Source organism: Saccopteryx leptura, chromosome 3 (assembly GCF_036850995.1).
Source record: "Saccopteryx leptura isolate mSacLep1 chromosome 3, mSacLep1_pri_phased_curated, whole genome shotgun sequence".
NCBI classification, from domain to species: Eukaryota; Metazoa; Chordata; class Mammalia; order Chiroptera; family Emballonuridae; genus Saccopteryx; species Saccopteryx leptura.
In genome coordinates, this window is record NC_089505.1 from 209,386,117 (window position 1) to 209,409,166 (window position 23,050).

General features: G+C 48.3%; 1 protein-coding gene and 1 non-coding gene across 2 annotated transcripts in view; one reads left to right on the forward strand and one right to left on the reverse strand.

The window, feature by feature from the left end:
* PHGDH (phosphoglycerate dehydrogenase) overlaps window positions 1–22,430 on the reverse strand; it is a 38,112-nt gene extending 15,682 nt beyond the window's left edge. Inside the window, exons 1-5 of the mRNA XM_066377291.1 lie at window positions 22,184–22,430; window positions 10,430–10,581; window positions 7,501–7,566; window positions 3,490–3,544; window positions 3,301–3,399 (exon numbers count right to left, since the gene is read on the reverse strand). Coding sequence (XP_066233388.1) covers window positions 3,301–3,399; window positions 3,490–3,544; window positions 7,501–7,566; window positions 10,430–10,581; window positions 22,184–22,321 — 510 coding nt within the window. The 5' untranslated portion in view covers window positions 22,322–22,430. The remainder of the gene's footprint in view (window positions 1–3,300; window positions 3,400–3,489; window positions 3,545–7,500; window positions 7,567–10,429; window positions 10,582–22,183) is intronic.
* LOC136401502 (small nucleolar RNA SNORD62) lies at window positions 6,333–6,419 on the forward strand. Its single transcript, XR_010750536.1, has one exon. It is a non-coding gene; the product is annotated as a small nucleolar RNA SNORD62 (small nucleolar RNA).
* Window positions 22,431–23,050: the final 620 nt, after the last annotated feature.

The following is a 23,050-nucleotide window of genomic DNA, read 5'->3' on the forward strand; positions in this document are numbered from 1 at the left end:
GCAATTTATCCATACAACAGAATTCCACACAGCAGTTTAAAACTATGGTAAGTCTATGCACAATATTCTCTTCTCTCTAGAAAATGTATGCATTTTATGCAAATGCACAGAAAAAGGTCTGAGAGGACCCTGGCCAAGCTGATGTTATGGGAGGAGACTGGAATTGGAATGGTAATCAAGGAGACCCTTACCTACATTTCAGTTTTTATGAGAAAGCCTTCACTTACTGCATGATTAAAACATAATTTTAAATAGCCCTGGTACGTGATATCTAGGGACTTCCACGACCTACCACTTTCGTGTCAGTGCAAAGACAGAACAAGGCCAATTTAAAATAATTTGTGTTGTTTCTTTGAGAAAACACCAAACAGCCAATAATGCAGGTGCTGTGGGAGAGTTGGGAGGGCCCAGAATGGAGGCAGCCGCAGCATCTGTGGGGGATTTGGCAGGGACAAAAGAGTGGATCCCCGTTATCAAGCTAGGCAGCTTGGTCAAGGACAGGAAGATCAAGTCCCTGGAGGGGATCTATCCCTTCTGCACTGCCCACCAATGAGTCTGAGATCACTTTTTCCTGGGGGAGTCTCTCAGGACAAGGTTTTGAAGATTATGACAGAGCAAAAGCAGACCCACGCTGGCCAGAAGACCAGGTTTAAGGCATCTGTCACCACTGGGGACCACAATGAACATGCTGCTCTGGCATCTATGAGGCCAAGCTCTCTCCTGTCTCAGTAGCGAAGCTGCTGGGGGAACAAGATCGCAAGCCCCACTGTTCCTTGCAAGGTGACTGGCCGCTGTGGCTCTGTGCTGCTGAGCCTCATCCCCGTCCCCAAGGGCACTGGCATCACCTCAGCCCCTGTGCCCAAGACACTGCTGCCGATGGCCGGTGTTGGTGACTGCTGCCCCTCGGCCAGGGGCTGCATTGCCACTCTGGGCATCTTCACTGCAGCCATATCTGATGTCACCTTCAAGAACTTATAGCTCTCTCACCCTGGGGCCTCTGGAGGGTGACTGTGGTCACCAAGTCTGACTATCTTATAAAGACTCATACCAGAGTTTCTGTGCAGAGGACCCAGGCTCCAGCTGTGGCCACCACATAATTTTATAGCCCATTAAGTAAGTAAATAAAATAATGTGTTTAGCAAACACTGACCATTGTTTCTTACTGGAAGATGATGACCATCTAAGAATCTTCCTTCCCTGCCCTGAAAGAAATCTCCCTCAGCACACCAGTGAGGCTTAAAGGATGTTTAAAAATATGGTAAATCTATGCACAATATTCTCTTCTCTCTAGAAAATGTATGCATTTTATGCAAATGCACAGAAAAAGGTCTGAGACGACCCTGGCCAAGCTGATGTTATGGGAGTAATCTCTCTGCCCTGAGACAAAAGCCATCCAGACCCCCAATGTGTTAGGGGCCTCAGGCAAAGTGAGCAGCAGAAAGGGAAGAGAGGCCACCTGAGTCACTCCACAATGACCAAGGCCAAGCAGCTCTTGAAGGGTTGAAGTTGGGGACACAATCCAGGGCGTGCTTCGGGGGTTTACAAACAGCATATCTCATGGGGGTTTACAAACAGCATGTCTCAGAAGCAAGACAGCTCAGAGTGATCCTCCAAAGACATCTCGGCAGCACCTCCGAAAGTGAAGCACCCACACCTTCACTGCCATGCTGGGAATAAAACATGTGGGCACATGGTACAGGCTGTGCCCAGAAACACCGATTAACATGGAGCAAGTTCTAGACATCTCTTTGAATCCAACACACGTCTGAGGGGTCAAGTCACTTCCACTGTTGATGCTCAGGGTCCCACCTCCCCCCTCGGCCTCCCAGAGCAGCTCCGCAGGAGTTGAACAGCCAAGTGTTGCCGGGTGAACAGATAGGCTTACTGATCACATCAATTGTTCAAGAAACGAGGAGAGGCTTTCTGTCTGGGTTAGGTCACTGCCAAAAGTCTCAAGCACTGGACAACAGATGTCCCTGAGTTATGGAGTGAAAGGAACAGAACAGCCTTCAGGCCTGGAACCTGCTCTGAAGTTACTGTAACACCAATGAAACAAGTGCCCGCCAGTTTGGCAATGTGTACTTGGGAGTTTGCCGAACCCCTGACCTCTGCTTCTAGATGATCAGAATTCCCTGTGAGCTAAACCTTCACCTTGATCCTTCACAAGAGGCAGGAGGAAAAGTGCTCTTTGCGGCTTCTCGGGGTTCGGGGTTCGTTTGTTTTCACAATTGATAGATCCTGCCAGGCCACACCCACTTGCTCTTAGAGATCCTAGGGAAGCTGTCTGGCTGACTTCAAAGTGGTGGGGAGTGCAGGCAGAAGGCAGAGGAAACTGCTCAACATGGTCTAATGGCGCCCACGTGAGCTCTTGTCTGTCATCCATTCGCTGTGAGCTCTTAGCAAAAATTTACAAACTCCATATAAAAAATTAAGTGTTCATCTATTAAGGTTCCTCTAACTCTATACAGGTGGAAGGACAAACAGAAAGAGAGGGAGCACGGGCAAAGAAGGAAATCCTGTGACAGTACTATGTAAATTTTTCTGACCTGAAACGATCTGATTTTCAAAGCTACTTTCTTTAATGTTGAACTAAAGCCTCCCTGGCTGCGATGTGAACCCACAATCCCCTCACAACCACTGTAGAAAGGGAGGGCCATCCGTCTACCAGCCCTCTCCGGTACCCGTCACTCCAGCCTGTCTGCGTACCCCCTCTCTCGGCTGAGAGTCCGCCCCTCTGCAGCGTCTGGCACTCTCCCTCAACTGCACGCCTCCCACAATAGGATGAGGCAGGGGCCAGGGATGATTTCTGAGAAGTGCGTGGGGTCTTCAGCCACCACTGGCTCTGTGGCCATCTCAGTGTACAGACAAGCACCTTTCAATCTCTTCTGAACTGTGGGCAGGGCTGGAAGATGGGTGGACAACTGCTCTGTTGTAAGGCTATGAATGTGCTCGTGTTTTCTGAATTATCACAGATGACAGACACAGCAAACAAAGAGGCCCTCAGAGCAGGGGAGCAAAGGTCGGCAGGATGCAGGACCTCTGTCTGCTCCACTGGGACTCAGGGACACTAGTCACCCCGAGCTGGAGGACCTCCACCAAGAATTCCAGATTTTGAGTTCAAGTGTCCACACCAGCAGGAAATGCTCTCTCCTCCCTGCTGAACTGCCTGTTTAAGTCAGGGGCTCTAAAACGAGGCTGAGGGTCTGGCCCTCCGAAGACAAAGCCTTCAGTTTCTCTCAAACAAACTCAAACAAAGCTGCTTCTTCCAAACTTTCTATAGGAAGCCGACCGACCCCTTACCTTCATCCCAAAGGATTGCATCCGGGTGGCCACTTCTCTTCCAATTCTGCCCAGGCCAAGAATTCCCAGGGTCTTTCCATTCAACTCGGTTCCCATGAACTATAACCAAAGAGGCAAAGAAGCCAAAGTCAGCATCAAGGGTGAACCTCAGGCACAGAGCTAGACGGGAGAGGCAAGGCTGCTGCTCACCTTCTTCCGTTCCCATTTACCATTCTTCATGGAAGCCGTTGCCTGGGGAATCTGCCTGCAAGGACAGACAGACACAGGATCAGCTGGCCACGCAGACCCCCACCAGCTCAAGGAGGAGGCGTGACATGCCATCTGCACAGCCACCACCTCTGCTGGTCATGCACCAAGCTCAGCCTGGGTCTGGGGGCTCAGGTCAGGAACACCAGAGGAAGGCTCAGGTGGCGCAGCAAGAAGACCCTTGGCAAGACTTGAATTGAAGTCCTGGGACTTTTGTCCAGCTAGGCATCTGGGAAGAGGTTCTGATTCCACATCAGCCACTGTGGGGAGAGAGTGGCTCCTCACTATTGCAAAATACAACAGCCAATCCTCCGAGATTTGTAGGAATGAGGAAGTGTGGTGCTGAAGGACTCAGTGGCATCAAGTGCTCCAGAAATTCAAGGGTTTTCATTCTCCTATTCCACTCCGGGCCACAACCTACAGCATCCACTGTGTCAGGGACAGCTGGTTATTTATTCTTCCTCGGGGGTTTCTTAAGCCCTAGCAGCCTCAGGTTAGCTTTTGGTGGGTGGGTGCCACAGTCCAGACATTTGTAACCTCCTGTCTCACCACACCCTCCACGGCTCTCTCCTCCTATTAGCTAACATGGAAGTCTGCATCTCCATGTGTTTTCTGGAGGACACAAAGGAAGTTAGGACAAAGAGGTCCCAGGGTAAGATATGTCATGTGGAACAAGGTCATCCAGGCTTCTCTGGAAGCAAAAAAGGAAGAGACAAAATAATACTTAGAATTTTTAAGGAGTATCTTCTGTATTTTAGACACTCTTAAAGGAAATGTTCAGACACACATTGTATTAGCTCAATTAATGCTTACAACTGCACAGTGGGGGGTAAACACCTCCTCCCTTCACCCAACTGGAAGCAGCTGAACTGATTCAAAGCCAAGGCAGACCTCCCACCAGGAGGCCTCCTAAGTATTTAAATGCAGACTTTCCTGCCAGCCCCCAAATTCAGTGGTGTTTGTGTGTGTGTGTGTTTGTGCGTGCGCGCACGAGTGCATGCATGCAAAAAAAGAGCTACCAAAACATCGTTCCTATGTTTGTACTTCACTGACTTCTTTAATTTATTTTTATTTTTTTTTATTTTTATTTTTTTTTTGTATTTTTCTGAAGCTGGAAACGGGGAGGCAGTCAGACAGACTCCCGCATGTGCCCAACCAGGATCCACCGGGCATGCCCACCAGGGGGCGATGCTCTGTCCACCCAGGGCATCGCTCTGTCACGACCAGAGCCACTCTAGTGCCTGGGGCAGAGGCCAAGGAGCCATCACCAGCGCCCGGGCCAACTTTGCTCCAATGGAGCTTCGGCTGCGGGAGGGGAAGAGAGAGACAGAGAGGAAGGAGAGGGGGAGGGGTGGAGAAGCAGATGGGAGCCTCTCCTGTGTGCCCTGGCCGGGAATCGAACCCGGGACTTCTGCACGCCAGGCCGACACTCTACCACTGAGCCAGCCGGCCAGGGCCTTCACTGACTTCTTATAGGAAGTTCTTTCATGTCTCCAGGTTATCCGCCTGAGGATATAGGACTTCCTCCTGAGGCAGGGCTTTCTCCTGTGTGAGAGTTCCATGGGCTCATGAGTAAACTCAGCCAAGCGTAAAGAACAAGCTTTGGGTGGGGAGCTCCATCTCCCTGCTCTGGCCCATCACGTCGCATTTCCCATTTCCGGGGAGAAATTACAGAAAGTGCCTTGCCTTGAGTAAGTGCTCTCTTAGCAAAGCCAGCCAGACAAGTCCCTCACCCAGTGTGATGAGCCCCTACCCCAACGCCCCCATGGCCTCCTCACAGTTCCCTCACTTCCTGATCTCTGCCCACCTGACCCCATGGTGCAGTCTCAGATGTACACATGGCACCATGGGGCACGAGGAGTCCCCAGACCCTCCCTTTAGCTGCTGTACCCACTGGGTCATAGAGCCCCCCGAGCCAGTCTTGGGGGACCATGATGTAGGCGAGGGGTCCCTCGAGTGGCCTGACTCACAAGAGAAAGCAAAGTGGACAAAATGGGAAGTTGCATTTGTTATGGTCTCCTTTCTTTCCTTCTGTGTCACGGTCCCTCTCCTGCCATCTGTTCCCAGTCCCCTGCAGTGAGGCGCACTCCGGGCCTCTGCACCCACGTGGTCCAGGGCCCTCAACTTTCCTGCCTGCCTCTGCTGGCTCCCAACCCACCTCCGCTGCCCTGCTCGGAGCACAGTCTGGTTAAACATACAAGTTATGAGAGATGGCAATTCCTTCTTAAAGGGTACTTATTTCTTTGTTTCGATGCATTTTGATGAGGGACTGAGACTGGGGTGCTTGCTTTAAGTCATTCCACTTTACCGACATTTTAAAATGAAGCTGGTCCTGGAATAGGGGGAAATTATTCCTAGCTCCCAAGCCTTTCCACCACCTACACTCACATACACACACACCCCACTGAATTTAACAGCATCAGTGACATCAGCACATCAGACTTCCACACCTGTCCAGGGAAGATATGTGTAGCCCAGACGGTCTGGGAGACACAGACAGCCAACTCAAGGACCCCTTGCAGGCTGGGTCCCTTCTGCTGTGGAAGCTGTCCCTGTTCCTCTTTCCCTAACCTCCTCTCCTCTTTACTATACAAATACCTAAGATCTCAGGTATAAATCTGAGGGAAGAGTTAGAACAAAGGTGAACCCCTGCAGATCATCCCCAGCAGGAGGAAGGACTGGTCTGGAGAAAGAGAAACAGTCATTTCTCAGCCCCATAAGACTGCAGGCCTGAGTAGAGAAGTAAAGAGTCCCAGCTGCCCGGCTGCCGGTTTAAGAATCCAAGGTCACAGTGATGCAATTCCAATAGATGCTTCTGACCCTCCACTGTGGACCTGATACCAATACTGGCTTTGTATTTTCATGTAGAGGGACCTCCAACAGAGAAACACACCTAGCCTCTCTACCCAAACTCCCTTCTCCCCAGGCAGAGAAGTGTCTCCTTCAACTGAGAGAGATGTGTGTGGCTCAGCCTTTGTCTGTCTCCTCTCATTTCCTGATCTATCTGCCTCCAGAAAGCACAAGTCCCTCATGGCTCCATGCCATTAATGAAGAGGAAAGTGACTGAGAGATTAAGAAAAAGAAAAAAGAAAAAAAAAAAAGATCCAAGGTTCTATAAGGGGCCTAGACATCTTCCTGCCCTGTCCCTGGCTCCATGCCCTTCCCCTTGACCACAGAAATGCTAGAATTTTCTGTTCAACACAATCATTTTACTATCCAACAATAAGATTCACACATATTATGTCACATCTACTGGCTCTGAGGCTGTCCCCTCTACTCAAGAAGTCCCTACCCTCAGAATTCTGGCTAAAAGAGCAACAGATATGACCCCTTGCATATCTGAATGCAGAAGTAGGCATGACGTCTTGGGCGGCGTTTTATTCTGTTACAACACAGATATGTGAGGACAGAGACAGAGAGGTAAGCCCCGTCACCAGGACCAGGCGGATCAATCAGTGAGGGACACCACTCAGCTGAGGAACCCAGACACAGACAGCTTCTTGGAGGTGTTAACACTAGAGCTTAATCTTGAAGAGTAGGAAGAGTTACCTAGACGAAGATGATGTGGGACAGTGCTCAAGGTGGTGGAAAGAGCATCTGCAAGACTGAAAAGGTTAGAAGTTCGTGTGTGGAAACCAAGAGTGGCACAGAGGATGGATGAGGCAGTGGAAGGTTAGTAAGGAGAAATGCAAGGTCACGGACAATTCCTCTCTCCACAGTCCTGCTCCTAGGTCATGGGCAGTACCTGGGTAGCTGTCCTTCCCATTTGCAAGCACTTGGAACCTGAGCACAGAGCTCCAGAACCAGTGTGCTGAGTGTTCAGCAGAGGACCGACAGCCTTGAAGGTTCTGAGCAGTCTGCACGTCGCCAAGTTTCTGTGAGTCACTTCGCTTGGGGAGTCGTTCTAACCGACATACCAGAGGGACTGACTCTGCTGAGAAGTCAGTGACTTACCTGGCCAGACACATGATCATCCCACAGGTGAGCTCTGCAGCACTGAGGCTGTTCCCATTGGGGGTGCTACAGAGCAAAGAAAAAAGGGGGCATCATGAGATGAGTCTTAGTTACCTCCATCAAAGTTATCACTATCTCAAAATACCTTTTATATCCATTTCTGCTTTTTAAAGTTATAGTAACTGTTAGATTTATTACTAGAAATTGGAAATTGTTCCTTAATGTTTTAATAAAGAAAGTTAATTGCTATATATTAAGCATATGTTGTTGTTGTTTTTTTTTTTTTTGTATTTTTCCGAAACTGAAAACGGGAATAGACAGTCAGACAGACTCCCGCATGCGCCCGACCGGGATCCACCTAGCATGCCCACCAGGGGGCGATGCTCTGCCCACCAGGGGACGATGCTCTGCCCCTCTGAGGCGTCGCTCTGTCGTGACCAGAGCCACTCTAGTGCCTGGGGCAGAGGCCAAGGAGCCATCCCCAGCGCTCGGGCCATCTTTGCTCCAATGGAGCCCCGCTGCGGGAGGGGAAGAGAGAGACAGAGAGGAAGGAGAGGGGGAGGGGTGGAGAAGCAGATGGGCGCTTCTCCTGTGTGCCCTGGCCAGGAATCAAACCCGGGACTTCTGCACGCCAGGCCGACGCTCTACCACTGAGCCAACCGGCCAGGGCTATTAAGCATATGTTTTAATGTTTTGCCAACTGCCTTTCAATGTAATTGACATGCATTGTAATTTTAAGTATTTCTTGTATGTGTGTAAAAACATTATTCTGAATAAAGAACCACAGACTTAAAAAAGGGGGGGGGGACATCAGTGGGCCCAGACCCCGTACTCCCACTCCTGTCCCGATAGACATACACTCTCCTGCTCCATGAGCTTACCTGCTCTCTATACAAACACCATGCCACTGTGCCTGTCTGTCCCTGTTTCTCCTATGTACTGCTGCCCACATCCTTCCCCAGCTGGGACGGAATACTGGCTTTGTATTTTCATGCAGAAGGACCTCCAACAGAGAAACACACCTAGCCTCTCTACCCAAACTCCCTTCTCCCCAGGCAGAGAAGTGTCTCATTCGACTGAGAGAGATGTGTGTGGTTCAGCCTTTGTCTGTCTCCTCTCATTTCCTGATCTATCTGCATCCAGAAAGCACAAGTCCCCCATGGCTCCATGCCATTAATCTGACTGAGGCTGAGCCCATGATGGGTGGTGCATCAATCAGAGGCAGAGGTCAGGCCCTGGCCGGTTGGCTCAGTGGTAGACTGTCAGCACAGCACGTGGATCTCCCAGGTTCAATTCCCAGTCAGGGCACACAGGAGAAGCTTCAATCTACTTCTCCACCCTTCCCCTTCTCGCTTCTCTGCTTCTCTCTCTCTCTTCTCCTACTGCAGCCATGGCTCAATTGGAGTAAGTTGGCCCTGGGCGCTGAAGATGGCTCCATGGCCTCCTCCTCAGGTGCTAAGAAGAGCTAGGTTGCTGAGCAACAGAGCAACACCCCAGAAGGGCAGAGCATTGCCCCTAATGGGCATGATGGGTGGATCTCGGTCAGGGTGCATTGCGGGAGTCTGTCTCTGCCTCCCTCCTCTCACTGAATAATAATAATAATAATAATAAAAGAGGCAGAGGTCAGCCCATTGCCCACTGACCTTCACCAAGATGCCCAACCAACCTGGCTTTTATTAGTAACAAAGCGATTATTTTTATTTCCACCTGTGTGGCTCCTCTTCCTATCCTTCAATAAGTTCTGAACTGAGAAAGCTGCCTCACACCTTCATACTCAGAGCAATGCTGACTCTGCACACTTACAGAAAAAGGACAGATGGCAACCAATGAAACTATTTTTCTTAAAGGCATTTTGTTTGTTTTTGAAAGAATTTAACATACATGTTCCCCCTCCTTCTTCACCTATGGGGTCTTTTCATCTCTGGAAATTAAGATTATGAGGTGATAAAAAGTCAAAAGATTCTATATTTCATTTATTTTTCTTATATTTTATTTATTGATTTTAGAGAGGATAGAGAAAGAGGAAGGGGCGGAGGTAGGAACAGACAGCATCAATTTGTAATAGTTGCTCCTCATATGTGCTTTGACTGGGCAAGCCTGGGGTCTCAGACCAGTGACCTCAGCATTCAAGGAATACACTTTATCCACTGCTCTGGATCAGGCCACCGGGGGCTACTGCCTCTGGGTCTTGGGCAAGAGTGTCCATGGGTGTTTAACATTTCTACTATGGGCCGATTCACCCCTACCCTGTAAGGAGGAGTGGAGGGAAAGGACTTGAAGACAATGACATTTCCCAGGGAAGAGAAAAGGACTTCAAGGGACAGAGAAGTGGACCAGGGATAGTGTTGCCTCACCAAGTGCCAGACAGGAGCCAGAAATGAGTGTCCCCTTGCACTAGCATGCTGACATGACCTTTCCCCTGGGTTTCTGCAAAAACCACTCCAATGGGGACCTTTTTCCAATTGGCCTATGAAATAGAAACTGAGGTCCTGGCCCCAAGGGGGTCCTGAACAGTGAGGAAGACAAAGCATGTAGAGTCACTCTAGTAGCAAAGCTTGTGCATTTGCATACAGAGTAAGAATAGAACTAACACACCTGACTCCAGGCAGGACAATGGGAGTGGGTGGGGAGGGGACAGAGCTAGAGCAGAGAAGACAGATAAATTCATTTTCCTCTGACTCCCAAGCTAGGTTGAAGATGTACAAACATCTGTGGGGTGGGTTTGTGAAGCACTGAGTTTTCAAAGAGAGTCTCAATGTCAAACCCTTGGGCAGCACTAAGCTGTAAGCATGGACCACCTATCTGGACTCGGCCTAGACCAGGCCTCCTCCTGGAAGACTTCTAACTCTGACTTGACTTTCTCTAAAAGAAGTTGTTTACCCCTCCCCAAGGCCCATCTCCACACCCACCCCCGGCCTCCACGACTCACTTCATGACCAGGACGCCCTTCCTGGTTGCAGCCTCCAGATCCACGTTGTCCACGCCTGTGCCAGCCCTGCCCACCACCTGGAGCTTCTCGGCTGCATTGATGACATCAGCGGTCACCTTGGTGGTCGAGCGGACAATAAGGCCTTCACAGTCCTGAGGTAGAAGAGGAAACAGCTGGGTCCACAGAGTTGACCTGGAAGACCTCCTAGAGCTTCTTTGCCCAAAGCGGGGGCTCCTACATGCTGGCTGACTTTGGACACTCAAGGCAAGGGCAGTGCATCTGTGTACCATTTACATACCCCACAGTGAGGTCTGGGTTCAAATCCAAGCGCATCCTTTATGACTATGTATCTGGGCCTCAGCCTCCTCAACTGGGTAAGAGGAGGCAACAATATGGGACAGGTGCAGCACTTGGCGCAGTAGCAGGCGCTGCTCAAGGGACCTGTATGAGAAGGTGATGGAAACATCACCGCCTCCAATGACCCTGAGCAACTACAGGAGAGGTGGAATCTAATTCTACCTTGAAGGCCCCATGCTGGTACTTGGAAGGCACTCAATAAATGCTGATTGGCTGAATGAATAAATTAAGTGAATGAAAGACAAAAATTTTGAAAGAAAAAGGTTTCCTAAAATAGAGACCAAAGTAAGGCAAGAACAATTAAACTGGTCCATAATTGCTCAGAAACCTGGGCAATAGGAGACTGAAAATAATACCTATGTGAAAAATAAGACCTTCAAGAGTCATCATAGCCCTGTAGGCTAAGCCAGACCCCAAGACAGTCTTCCTAAGTTCGTGTAGAATCCCAGGCCATCTTCCCAGAACAAGGATGTTGTTGCCCAAACACTCAATGAGAATCCCCAGGAGATGGAGCAGGTGGACAAGCACATGCTGTGCCCAAACTGGCTGCCCGGGTGGGGACGGAGGGAGCAAGCATTGTCACACAGCAGCAAGCTTAAGAGTTGAGTCAGGCGGCTGGGTTTCTAGACCTAGGTCGGTCATGTCACCCCCAGGCTGGTCTCCATCTGTATAATAAGAGGGTTGGGACAGACGGCCTGTCGGGTCCCACCCACATCTGGTCTGATTCCCATGAGTGGAAGTCTGCATTTTCCTCAGTAGAGCTCTTGGCTGGATCCCACAAGAACACTCTTTCTTTCCCACATCAGTTCTGGAAACAGAAAGGCCAGTGGGCATCTGGTTCAAGAGCAAGGGACCCATTATATTAACTATGCACAGCCCAGAGCCCAGGGACGAATCTGGACAAGTTACACAGAGAAAGAAGAGAAATGATATGTACACTACAGCGACTGTTCAGGAGAGTTGGTCGGGGCCATGCTTGACAGTAGAGAGCTTGATACAAGACCTCTCACAAGCACCCCAAACCCATTTATTTATCTATAATTTTTTTTTAATGAGAGAAAGGGGGGGGAATGGAGGGAGGGAGGGAGGAGGACAGATAGGAAGGGAGAGAGAAGAGAAGCAACAACTCATAGTTGTGGCACCTTAGTTATTCATTGATTGCTTTCTCATACATGTCTTGACTACAGGGCTCCAGCTGAGCCAATGACCCCTTGCTCAAGCCAGCGACCTTTGGGCTCAAGCCAGCAACTATGGGGTCATGTCCATGATCCCATACTCAAGCCAGTGACCCGGCGCTCAAGATGGCGACCTAAGGGTTTCGAACCTGGGTCCTCAGTGTCCCAGGTGTTGATATTCTATTCACTGCACCATTGCCTGGTCAGGCTTATCTGTGATTCTGAAATTAAACTGCAAAATGTGACACTGAGAGAAACATTTACAAGCATCTGGTCTCAACAAAATTAGGGCTGCTAATGTCCCTTCCTTCCTCTCGTCATTTCTTCCCTCCATCTACGGGGTGCCTGTTACTGACCCTGTCAACAAAAGGTAAGTCACAGCCCCAGTCCTCAAGGAACTCACAGTGACAGACACACCAGAACTCACCATCACACATGTGTGGTGTGACCTTGGCATGTAAAAGGCATGGGGAGAGTTAGAGAAACAGAAGGGATCACCCCATCTGGTCTGAGCCAGACCTAGGACTCTGAATGCCTCCCTAGTTGACCATCAGCCAATGCCTGGGCAGAAAAGGGACACTGCTGTTTGTCCCCCATTCAAGTCCACTGCACTTGGCTCCAAAGAAAAGGACCCCCTGGGTGGCCACATATCACCAGCTTTTCAAGGAACAATCAACTTCCCTTCCATGAAATCTTTGCAAACAACCCTGGACTCCACCACTACGCCTCCCCATTTCAGCATCTGTTTCACACTCGATGTCCTCTCTCTGACCCAGAGTTTGCTTTCCTCATCTATATTTTACATCTCTAAAGCAAAGATTGCTTTAATAGCTGGTACTCAGTAAATCACTCCACAGAATAAATGAATCCAGTGATTAGAGAGGCCCTCACCATCCTCCCCACCCCAACCACCCTCCCCCAAATATTTGAACAAATCACATGATTAAAAATCAGGCACCAATGCGGACTTTTCCTGGACTCTTGCTCCCTGTGACAACTCCTAACAGACTGAACTGTGGTTGGGTTGCATTTTTCAGGGATTTGGCATGGTGTTGGGGCCAACTTGGACTTGGTGAACATGTTAAGGACACTACTCTTTTATGGATTCTTGCTGTATTGGCCAAGAGTTTGCTTAAAGGCTTTTAATCACTGTAAAAAAAATAGAAGACTGGATAAAGAAGATGGGGCACATATACACCATGGTATACTAGTCAGCTAGAAGAAATGATGACATCAGATCACTTACAGCAGAATGGTGGAATCTTGATAACATTATGCGGAGTGAAATAAGCGAATCAGAAAAAAACAAGAACTGCAGGATTCCATACAATGGTGGGACATAAAAGCGAGACTAAGAGACATGGACAGGAGTGTGGTGGTTAGGGGGGGGGTGGGGGGTTGGAGGGAGAGGGAGAGGGGGAGGGGGAGGGGGAGGGGGAGGGGGAGGGGTACAAAGAAAACTGGATAGAGGGTGACGGAGGACGATCTCTCTTTGGGTGATGGGTATGCAGCAGAACTGAATGACAAGATAACCTAGAAATGTTTTCTTTGAATATATGTACCCTGATTTATTGATGTCACCCCATTAAAATAAAAATTTATTTATAAAAAAAAAAATCAGGCACCAGAAATCCCTTCTCTTGACTGTCACAAAGGGATTAAAATCTACATATGTGAGCACGCAAGAGTTTCCTCAAAGGGGAAAACAGGTTACGAGGGAGCCAGGAGAAAAAACGGTTCAGAAATTGCCAAATTGATCAATAGGACCAAATAGTCACTAGACAAGCAGTATGTGTGGGGCTTTTGAAAATAATAAAGGCAGAATTCAAACGGATGGGGTAAAAAGACCTATGTATCATAATAAATGGCATTAGGAAAATGTAAGGAGCAAAACATTTCATTCCTGCCTCACTACAGATTTTTAAAGATCTGGATGAATTAAAGAAGTTTTTTTAAATATAAGCATTAGAAGAAAATGTAAGGGAATATTTTTATGATCTCAAGATGGGAAAGTTTTATAAGCAAGGCACAAATCCCAGAAACCATAGAAGAAAATACAAATTCGATCACATTTGATATTTAAAATTCTATATGGAAGAGATCCCATAAACAGTTAAACGCAAGTAAGTGACAGATGTGACAGGGGAGAAACTCCTTCAACATACATAACAAAGATCCTTCAAAGAAAATGGTCAAGACTTTCTACACATCAATTTATTTTTATTTTTTTAGGGGAGGGGAAGAAAGGCAGACAGGGACAGACAAACCAGAAGGGAGAGAGATAAGAAGCATCAACTCATAGTTGTGGCACCTTAGTTGTTCATTGATTGCTTTCTCATAAGTCCCTTGACTAGGGGGCTCCAGCTGAGCCAGTGATCCCTTGGCTCAAGTCAGCAACCTTTGGGCTCAAGCCAGTGACCATGGAATCATGATCCATGCTCAAGCTGCCGACTCTGCACTCAAGCTGGTAAGCCTGCACTCAAGCCAGCTTGAGTCCATGCTCAAGCTGGTGACCTTGGGGTTTTGAATCTGGGTCCTCAGCATCCCAGGCCGACACTTCCATCCACTGTGCCACCACCTGGTCAGGCTACAATTCTTTTTTTTTTTTTTTTCAAACAAGTGAGAGGCAGGGAAGCAGAGAGACAGACTCCCGCATGCTCTGGGAAGTGATCCACCGGGCAACCCCGTCTGGGGCTGATGCTCTGCCCATCTGAGGCTGCTGTTCCATTGCTTGACAACCAACCTATTCTAGCACCTGAGGCGTGGCCATAGAGACATCCTCAGCACCCCAGAGCCAACTTGCTCATTCGAGCCATAAGCCATGAGCTATGAGCCATGGCTGTGGGAGGGGAAGAAGGGGATGGAGGTGTGGAGAAGCAGCCGGTTGCTACTCCTTTGTGTCCTGACCAGGAATCAAACCGGGGACTTCCATACACCTGGCTGATGCTCTAATGCTGAGCCAACTGGCCATGGCCAAAATTCAGTTCTTTAAATGATAAAAAAAAAAACCCAGTTAAAAAACCTAGCAAAGATATAATAAGTAAGCAATTTATAGAAGAACTAACAAAGTGATCATCAGTAATTTACAAAAACTCAAACACCAGATACCAAAAAAAAGTGCAAATTTTAAAATGTGTGTGGTATTTTCATAGTTACAAAACAGTCACGGGGGTGGTAAAGTGCAGCATAGGGAATACAGTCAATGTCTAATTGCTATGCTGTACACCTGAAACTAATATAATATTGAATATCAATTGTAATTGAAAAAATAAAGAAGCTAACTTGTTTAATATATGTTTCTTAGTTTACCTGGTTTTCTTTTCTTTTTTTTCTTAAGTGAGAAGAGGGGAGATAGAGAGACAGACTCCTGCATGCGCCCCAACTGGGATTCACCCTGCAACGCCCACATGGGGCTGATGCTTGGACCAACAGAGCCATTGGCTGCAAGAGGGAAAGAGAGAGAGAAGGAGGAGAGGGAGAGAGAGAAGCAGATGGGCGCTTCTCCTGTGTGCCCTGACCAGGAATTGAACTCAGGATATCCATATGCCAGGCCGATGCTCTATTTACTGAGCAAGCCTGCTAGGGCCAGTTTACCTTGTTTTCAAATCAGAGTGTTACCCTGTTTAACATTTTCTCATTATGTACACATAATTTTAAATTTACTTTCAGATTACTAATATGTTCTTTGCTAGGCATCTCTGTGAACTGATTTTTAGAAAGTCATATCAAATCAGGGAACTTCTTAAATTGCCATGGGATTGTAGTAAAACAAATTCATGTATTAGGTTCAAAAGATCAAAACACAATGCTTTTAAAAAAAATTTAGGCCCTGGCCAGTTGGCTCAGTGGATAGAGCGTCAACCTGGCATATAGACTTCCTGGGTTTGACCTCAGTCAGGGCACACATGAGAAGCAACCATCTGCTTCTCGTCCCCTCCCACTTAACTCCTCTCTCCCTCTTCCTCTCCCATAGCCAGTGGCTGGAGCATTTCCCTGGGTGCTGAGGATGGCTGGGTTGGTCTGCGTGTCAGCTTTAGGTGCTAAAAGTGGCTTGGTTGATTTGAGCATCAGTTCCAGACTGGGGTTGCTGGGAGGATTCCAGTTAGGGCATGTGTGGGGTCTGTCTCACTATCTCCCCTCCTCTCACTTAAACAAAAAACAAAAATTTATTGGGGGGGGGCGGAATGTGGTATTTTCAGGTATCATATTGGCAAAAAGAAAGTTGATAATACTCAGTGTTGGTGAAAGCATAGGGAAATTGGAGTGTAAACTGCATAACCTTTATGGAGACAAATCGCAGTTGTGGGAGCACATTTTTCAAGTGCTTTCATTTACCACCAGCAATGGCACTTCAGGTTATTGGCAACACACTATAGAACCTCCTGTGAAAGTGATCAGCCTCGGACCAAAGGTCAAAGTTCAACTAGTAAGAAGGGGGCAGGGACCACCAAAAAAGTCATCATCTCATCACCCTGCCTCTGATACCAAGCTCTGAGCCCACATCTCAGGCCCTGTCCCACTCCCCACACTCTACCTATCATCCCTTTGGGTCCCAAGGATCTGGCCTCCTTGAATGCTCTCTCTCTAAAGCTGCCCCACCCTCCCCAAACCATGGGTATCTACCTCCCACTGAACAGACCGGCTGTGGGGGAGGATGCAGGCTCCCCTGCCATCACCCCCTTGTTATTTGGTGTTTTTTTCTTAATAGCACTAGTGTTTTGTTTTCATTATTAATTTTAGAGAGAGAAGGGAGAGAGAGACACAGGAACATCAGACTGTTCCTGTGTGTGCCCTGAGCAGGGTTTGGAACTGGCATCCTCTGTACTTCAGGCTCTAACTCACCAAGCTATCCGCGGGGGCCAACAGCACTAGTTTTTAACCAGCTTAGCCTCTTCCTATGGAAGAATCATCACCTTAGGGCAATGGTTCTCAAATTTTTTGAAGTTGGGGCGCATTTAAAATCCTACAAATAATTGCAGGCACACTATATACAAATTCTGAGAAATATGTTATAATAATTAAGTCAAATATTAAACAAAAAAATATAAAGTCCAAGCGTGTTTTTATGGTAATTAAATGAAATAAATATGACAAAATTAAATTTATTCTGACATTAAAAAACATTTTGTTATATTTTTTGAGTGATGCTTTTTAGAATTCACAAAAAAGAGGGGTTAAAAATAAGAAAACGATAAAAAAGTTATCTTTTTATATATATAGATACATTCTTAGTAAGATTTAGTAAATTTAGCAGGTTTCAGCGCAAATGTGTTTTTTCATTCTTGTGTTTATGAGAAACATGAGCCTGATGTGTCCTAGCGATTTCTTCAATGTTTGCGAATATATTTGAAAGGCAAACTCTCATTTCCTTGTCAATACATTGAAGAATTCCTCTCTTTTTACTCTTAATTGTGTTGAGTGCAGGAAACCCCCACCATACATATCATCTCAACTTTACACCAAACAAAGGATAGAAAAAACTTGCCTCCAGTCTTTTCCGGGAACATGGGGGGTAGTGTAAACAATCCAGCACCACAGCTTAACAGCCTTTTGCAACCTAATCAGGCAAGTGAGGTGGGGGGTTGGGCAGACTGTCAGCTTACAGCCAATTCCCCATCCTCTGTCCCCCCAAAATCTAAACTCCAAAAACCCTGTTGGTTTTTTGGTCCCCAACAGGCACATATTTCTCTGGAATACCATAGGGTGCACCTGGAAATCTTCTAGGGTACTCCAGTGCGTCCTGGCGCACACTATGAGAATCACTGCTCTAACCAATCAAGCCACCACTGACTATAGGAGGGGAAGAGGGAGAAAAGGGAGAGCAGGAAGGGAATAGAAGTAGGTGGTCGTTTCTCTTCTGTGTCCTGACCAGGAATAGAACCCAGGACACCCATATGCCGGGCCAACCCTTTATCCACTGAGCCAACCAGCCAGGGCTAGGACTCTGAGTTTTGAGTTTGTATTTCAAATGTGCCATGATGAGGTTCACTGGAATGTGAGCTCCATGGGACAGGGATTTTGGTTTAGTTTACCAGTCTATCTTTTACACCTAAAATTGTGTCTGGCACAGAGGAGGCACTCAGTCTACTTGAGATTTGATAAGGGTGATAATTACTTCTTGTCTTCTGTTATAGGTCATAGGCACACCTGGAAATCTTCTAGGGCACACCAGTGCACCATGGCACACACTTTGAGAACCACTGCCTTAGGGAGATACACCCTGCAGCCTCCACTTTTCCCTCAAGGGCGGTGTCCCTCAAACCAGCTTTCTTTGAAGCCAGAACCCTGAAGCGTCTCCAGTCAACCCAGTATGGATGGATGTGTACCAAGAGGACAACCTGCCCTTGGACACTCCCAGGCTGCAGACCTTGGTACCACCCCATGTGGCCAGATTTCACTAGCTTCCAAGGCCTCTGACACCTTCCACAACCCCTGCTTCATTCAATTGCATCACTTCCTGATCAATCAGCACATTTTTTTCCTAGGTGAGAGGAGGGGAGATAGTGAGGCAGACGTCCAGCATGCACACTGATGGGGATCCACTGAGCTATTTTTAGCACCTGAGACTGATGTGCTCCAACAGAGCTATCCTCAGCACCCAGGGCCACACTCAACCAACGGAGCCACTGGCTGTGGGAGGGGAAGAAAAGAAGGGGGAGAGTAGAAGCAGATTGTTGCTTCTGTGTGCCCTGACTGGGGATTGAACCCAGGCTGTCCATATACCAGCCAATGCTCTATCCATTGAGCCACCGGCAGGACCAATCAGCACATATTTAATGAGAGATGACGTGTCAACCAATCTCCTGCAGATCCCTCAAAATACCGGGCACTCCCAGGCACCATCCTCTTCTAAGGCCACATGTCATTCCTCCAAGATTTGGCTTCAAGCTGCCCACTCCTCTCCTCTACTCATGTAGCAAACTACAGCCTTTCACACATCCTCTGTAATGTGATTCATTCTCCGTGTGCTGTGACTCTGACTTCTTTATCCTGCATCCCCAGGTCCTCTTTGGCACTCCCAGGGGCACTGTCAACTGCCGAGTGCCTACACTAGCGCCAGCTGGAACAGGCACACCTCCTCCCAGTCCCATCGCTCAGCCGCCTCTGAGCTGGAAAACAGCAGGCCACTGTTCTGCTGGATTTATGGCTGTTCCAGACAAATTGCTAACTCAGCACTGGAAACCCATTCCCAGTCCTCAAGTTTATACATGCTTCCTTTTTCCAACGAGGGCAGGCTTGGCCTTGGAGGCGATTCTAGCATTGCTCATGCCTCTGACTTTAATTCTAGAGAAAGTCAAAGACACTTCCAGGTCATGTTCTGCAGCCACACAGGATACCGGTAGGCACTGTTCTGCACAATATGTGTGATCCTAGTTAAGTAGGAGATTATTTCACTTTTGCAAACTAAATCCTGTTGGCACAGGCTAGAAGTGCCTATTTTAAAGGAGCCTTTCAAAAGACTCATGCATGGAAATTTATTCCCTACTTTATCTTTCTTAAAATTCTGAGATAAAGGTATAAATATGTTTCAATAAGTTAAATGCATTACTAACATGAACATGTGGTCTAATGGACTCTGCAGCATTGCTATTGAATGAAACAAATAAGTGAACGCATCACATATAGTAAAGGTATTACTTCAGGAAACTTGAGTTTGTATGTATACACACATGTATGTGTATTCTGAATTCTGATATAAAATTAATTTCTGATTGTTGGTTAGAGTATAAAAGCCACTGATCCATGGTAAGATTTGCATGTTTCTGCATATTAAAGATGTGGCACCTGCTGACAGAGAAGGGGTACACAGTCTGAGTTTTGTGAGTTCCAAACAAAATGCTTTATTATTCCAGCCAGTGTTTTTCAAACTTTTTTGACTAAGGCTCACAGTTAAGAAACACATGATTAAGTTGTGATTTTAAACTCACATACCTCCTACACACCCCACAACTACACACTTAATTGAAACAAATTTCATGGCATAATATTAGCCTTACTATCTGCACTATTCTCTGGTATTTTTCATTTTGTTTTTTTAAAATGCGAATCATGACTCATTAAACTGACTTCATTACCCAGTAATGGACTAGCTGTGACTTGCTTCAAGTCTGAAAAGGACTATTCTGGGGAAGTGAGAGAGAGCAAACTGCCTGCCCAGAATACCAAGGAGTGAGAATGGGCAGGCAGTCAGGCCTGGTTCAGGCAACATGTTGGAGCTTCCTTCAATACTACAAAGATTTAAATGGGGGAGGGCAGGGACCCTAACTCAGACAGCTCTCCATGCAGAATAAAAAGGCACAGAGCAGACTGGAGGACCCTCCAGTGGGCTGCCAAGGAGACTACCCAGCATTCCCAACTGAATGTTTTACAAAAACAGACAGGAAGGCTGAGCGCTCCCCAACAGCCCAACCATGCTTAGTGGTTAGCCAAGAAAGCCCTCCTGGCCCACCAGTTCGCAGTGCCTTTAAAAGGGCCTCACCATTTCAGCTCAGTTCCCAGCACCCAGCTGGCTGATTTCCCAGCTTCACCCAACCCAGAGGAGGGCTCTTGTTCTCAATTCGCACTCACCCTGGCCCTCTTCCCCTTACCCCCCAGGGATATGGGATCTCTAATTTCCATAAAAAAAGTTACAGAGCCCCAAAAGAGGGCCATTCTTTCCACTCTAGTGATCTGGTGGAGGTGAGGGTCAGGAGCTGAGCTAGAGGCCACTCCAATGCCTTTTGGCCATTGCCCAAAGCCAAGGTTATTGATACCATCCATCCAACAGAAGAGGTGAGGAGTGTTAGGCCTGCCTTCCATCTAGACCTACCCTGCTTCTAGGGATCAGGTCCTGAGCCCTTGCCCCCTATCCTGTCCAGGTTGATCACCCCTTCTCTCCACTTCAGCGGTGGAGTAGTCAGAGGCCGACTGCTAGATGGCCTCCTTTACCACTCAGCTGATCAATGGCCTCAGTTGAGTTGCCCCTTGGCCAGGCTCCCTAATTAGCTTACGAGCTTCCTAAAGGCAGGAGACAGGCCAGAAACTTCCGAGTATAGGGCAGGGTGAAAACCAGGATACATGACGTGGGGGAGAAGGGTGAAGGAAGGTCTATGGTGAATCACAGCAGCAGATACAACACCAGAGAAAAGGGGTACAGGCAGCTGTTGAGTACCACGCGGTTGCGGCACCCTGAATATAACAGCAGCCGCCTCCGTGGTTTGATTTAAGGGTCCCCAGAGGAGCGATGGGTGAAGGGGGTTGAGGCTGGTTGAGATTAGTAGGAGGCTACACTGGGAATTGGGGTTGGGGTAGATACTGGGGTGCTGGTGCTGTAAGAAGTGCAGGACCTGGAGTGAAGAGTTCACAAAATAGCTGACATTCACTGCACGAGGCCACCAAACTTTCCAGGACACTTAAAACTAAGGTAGATTAAGATTCGAAGTAGATTGAACTAATTATCACAACTAACCGAGATACACGCCTGAGAAAGACTTGGTAAGAAATATCAATTGCCTAGGTGCACCTGAGATCAATTCTAGTCCAACCTGGTCATTCCTGACAGCGATGAGGCCAAGGTGAGGCCATCGGCCGGGGCCACGTGGAAAGACTAAGCCTGAATCCTCACCATGGAGGCCGCGTGGGCGGCGCGGGACTCTCGGGCGCCCCCCGCCCACCCCCACTTCCTCCGAGCTCCTAGGAGGCGGAGGGACGGTGAAAACTCGCAGCAGTCTTGCGTCAGACGAAAGGCGGGTACATTTGCTGCCTTCCCTGCAGCTTTTCCAGCTGCCACGAAACATGGTGGGACTCAGCCAGCGCTCCCCCGGGAAGGCAAGACACGGCCGGACCAGCCAGGGCGTAGTCGGGGGTGGATCGCGGGACCTGCGCAGGGACCCCACTTTGGCGCGTCTCCTTCTCCGGTGCCCCACGCGGCACCCGGCTGCCAGGGTCACTGCGCGCCAAGGCTCTAGGAGCCGCGCTGGCATCCGCGGGCAGCCTGAGGGACCCGCTGGAGCAGCCTACACATTGCACTGCTTGTCGGTGGCCAGCCAACGTGAAACGCGCGGTTGCAAACTGAACGGAAAGTTTACATCCTGCAGCTCGCCGCCGTTTGTTCCTCTCCCCCCCCCCCCAGCCCCCAAATCAGGAGGCCCGAGGACTGATAACCGGCACGGGGGTGGGGGTGGGGCGCCCCGTTTCCGCGGAGGATGCCACCGAGCGCTTGCCTTTCTCCCGCTCGCATTACCTGCAGCTCGGCTATCAGCTCCTCCTTGCTCAGGTTCTGCTTCTCCACCACCTGCAGCCCTCCATCTTGCAGGATCTTCCGGCAGCAGGGGTCCAGGCTATCGCTGATAAGCACTTTCCGTAGATTTGCAAAGGCCATTGCTGGAGCCGGCCCCTGAATCCACCGCGCTCCCTGGGCAGAAACACCCAAGCAGAGAAGCTGCTGCTTGGCCGGCCGGGCTCGTGTAACTGGGCAGGATTCACGATCTCGCGCTCCCCCTGTATCTCCCCCTCCGGCTCCCCCCGGCTCCTTTTGATTGGACCGAAATGCTCCAACTCTCGATGACTCCGCCTCCTTCTCGAGGTTCTGAGCCTTCAGTTCCCCTCCCACTCCCACTTTATTATTCTCTGGCATTGAATTTCTCAGTCTCAGCCAAAACCCTCCCCTGCACCTGGTGAGCATTTAGAAGCACAGTTTATGCCGATTTGCTGATTTATATCTGAAATAAACTGAGAAAGATCCGTTCTCATCGAGAGAGCAATATTCTTTCCTCCTAAGGACTCATTCATGAATTCCTCAGCAGCATTTATAGAACACACACCTATTATGTGCAAGGCCCTTTGCTGCATGCATCAAAAATACATAGTCCCTTTCCTTTGGTGGCCCAACATCTGAGGGTACCAAAGACACCGACACAGAAAGTTAAATAAGGAAAAGCAATAGGAAACTACACAAAGCAGTGATTAGTTCCAAATGAATGCTGCAGTAAGAATCCTAACTTGAAAAGAAGATCAAAGACCTGGTGCGTTTAAACAGAATGTTTGTTCTAGTTCAGTATGCTCCTCTACCTCCACGTCCTCTCTGATAATGAAAATGAAGAAGAGGAAA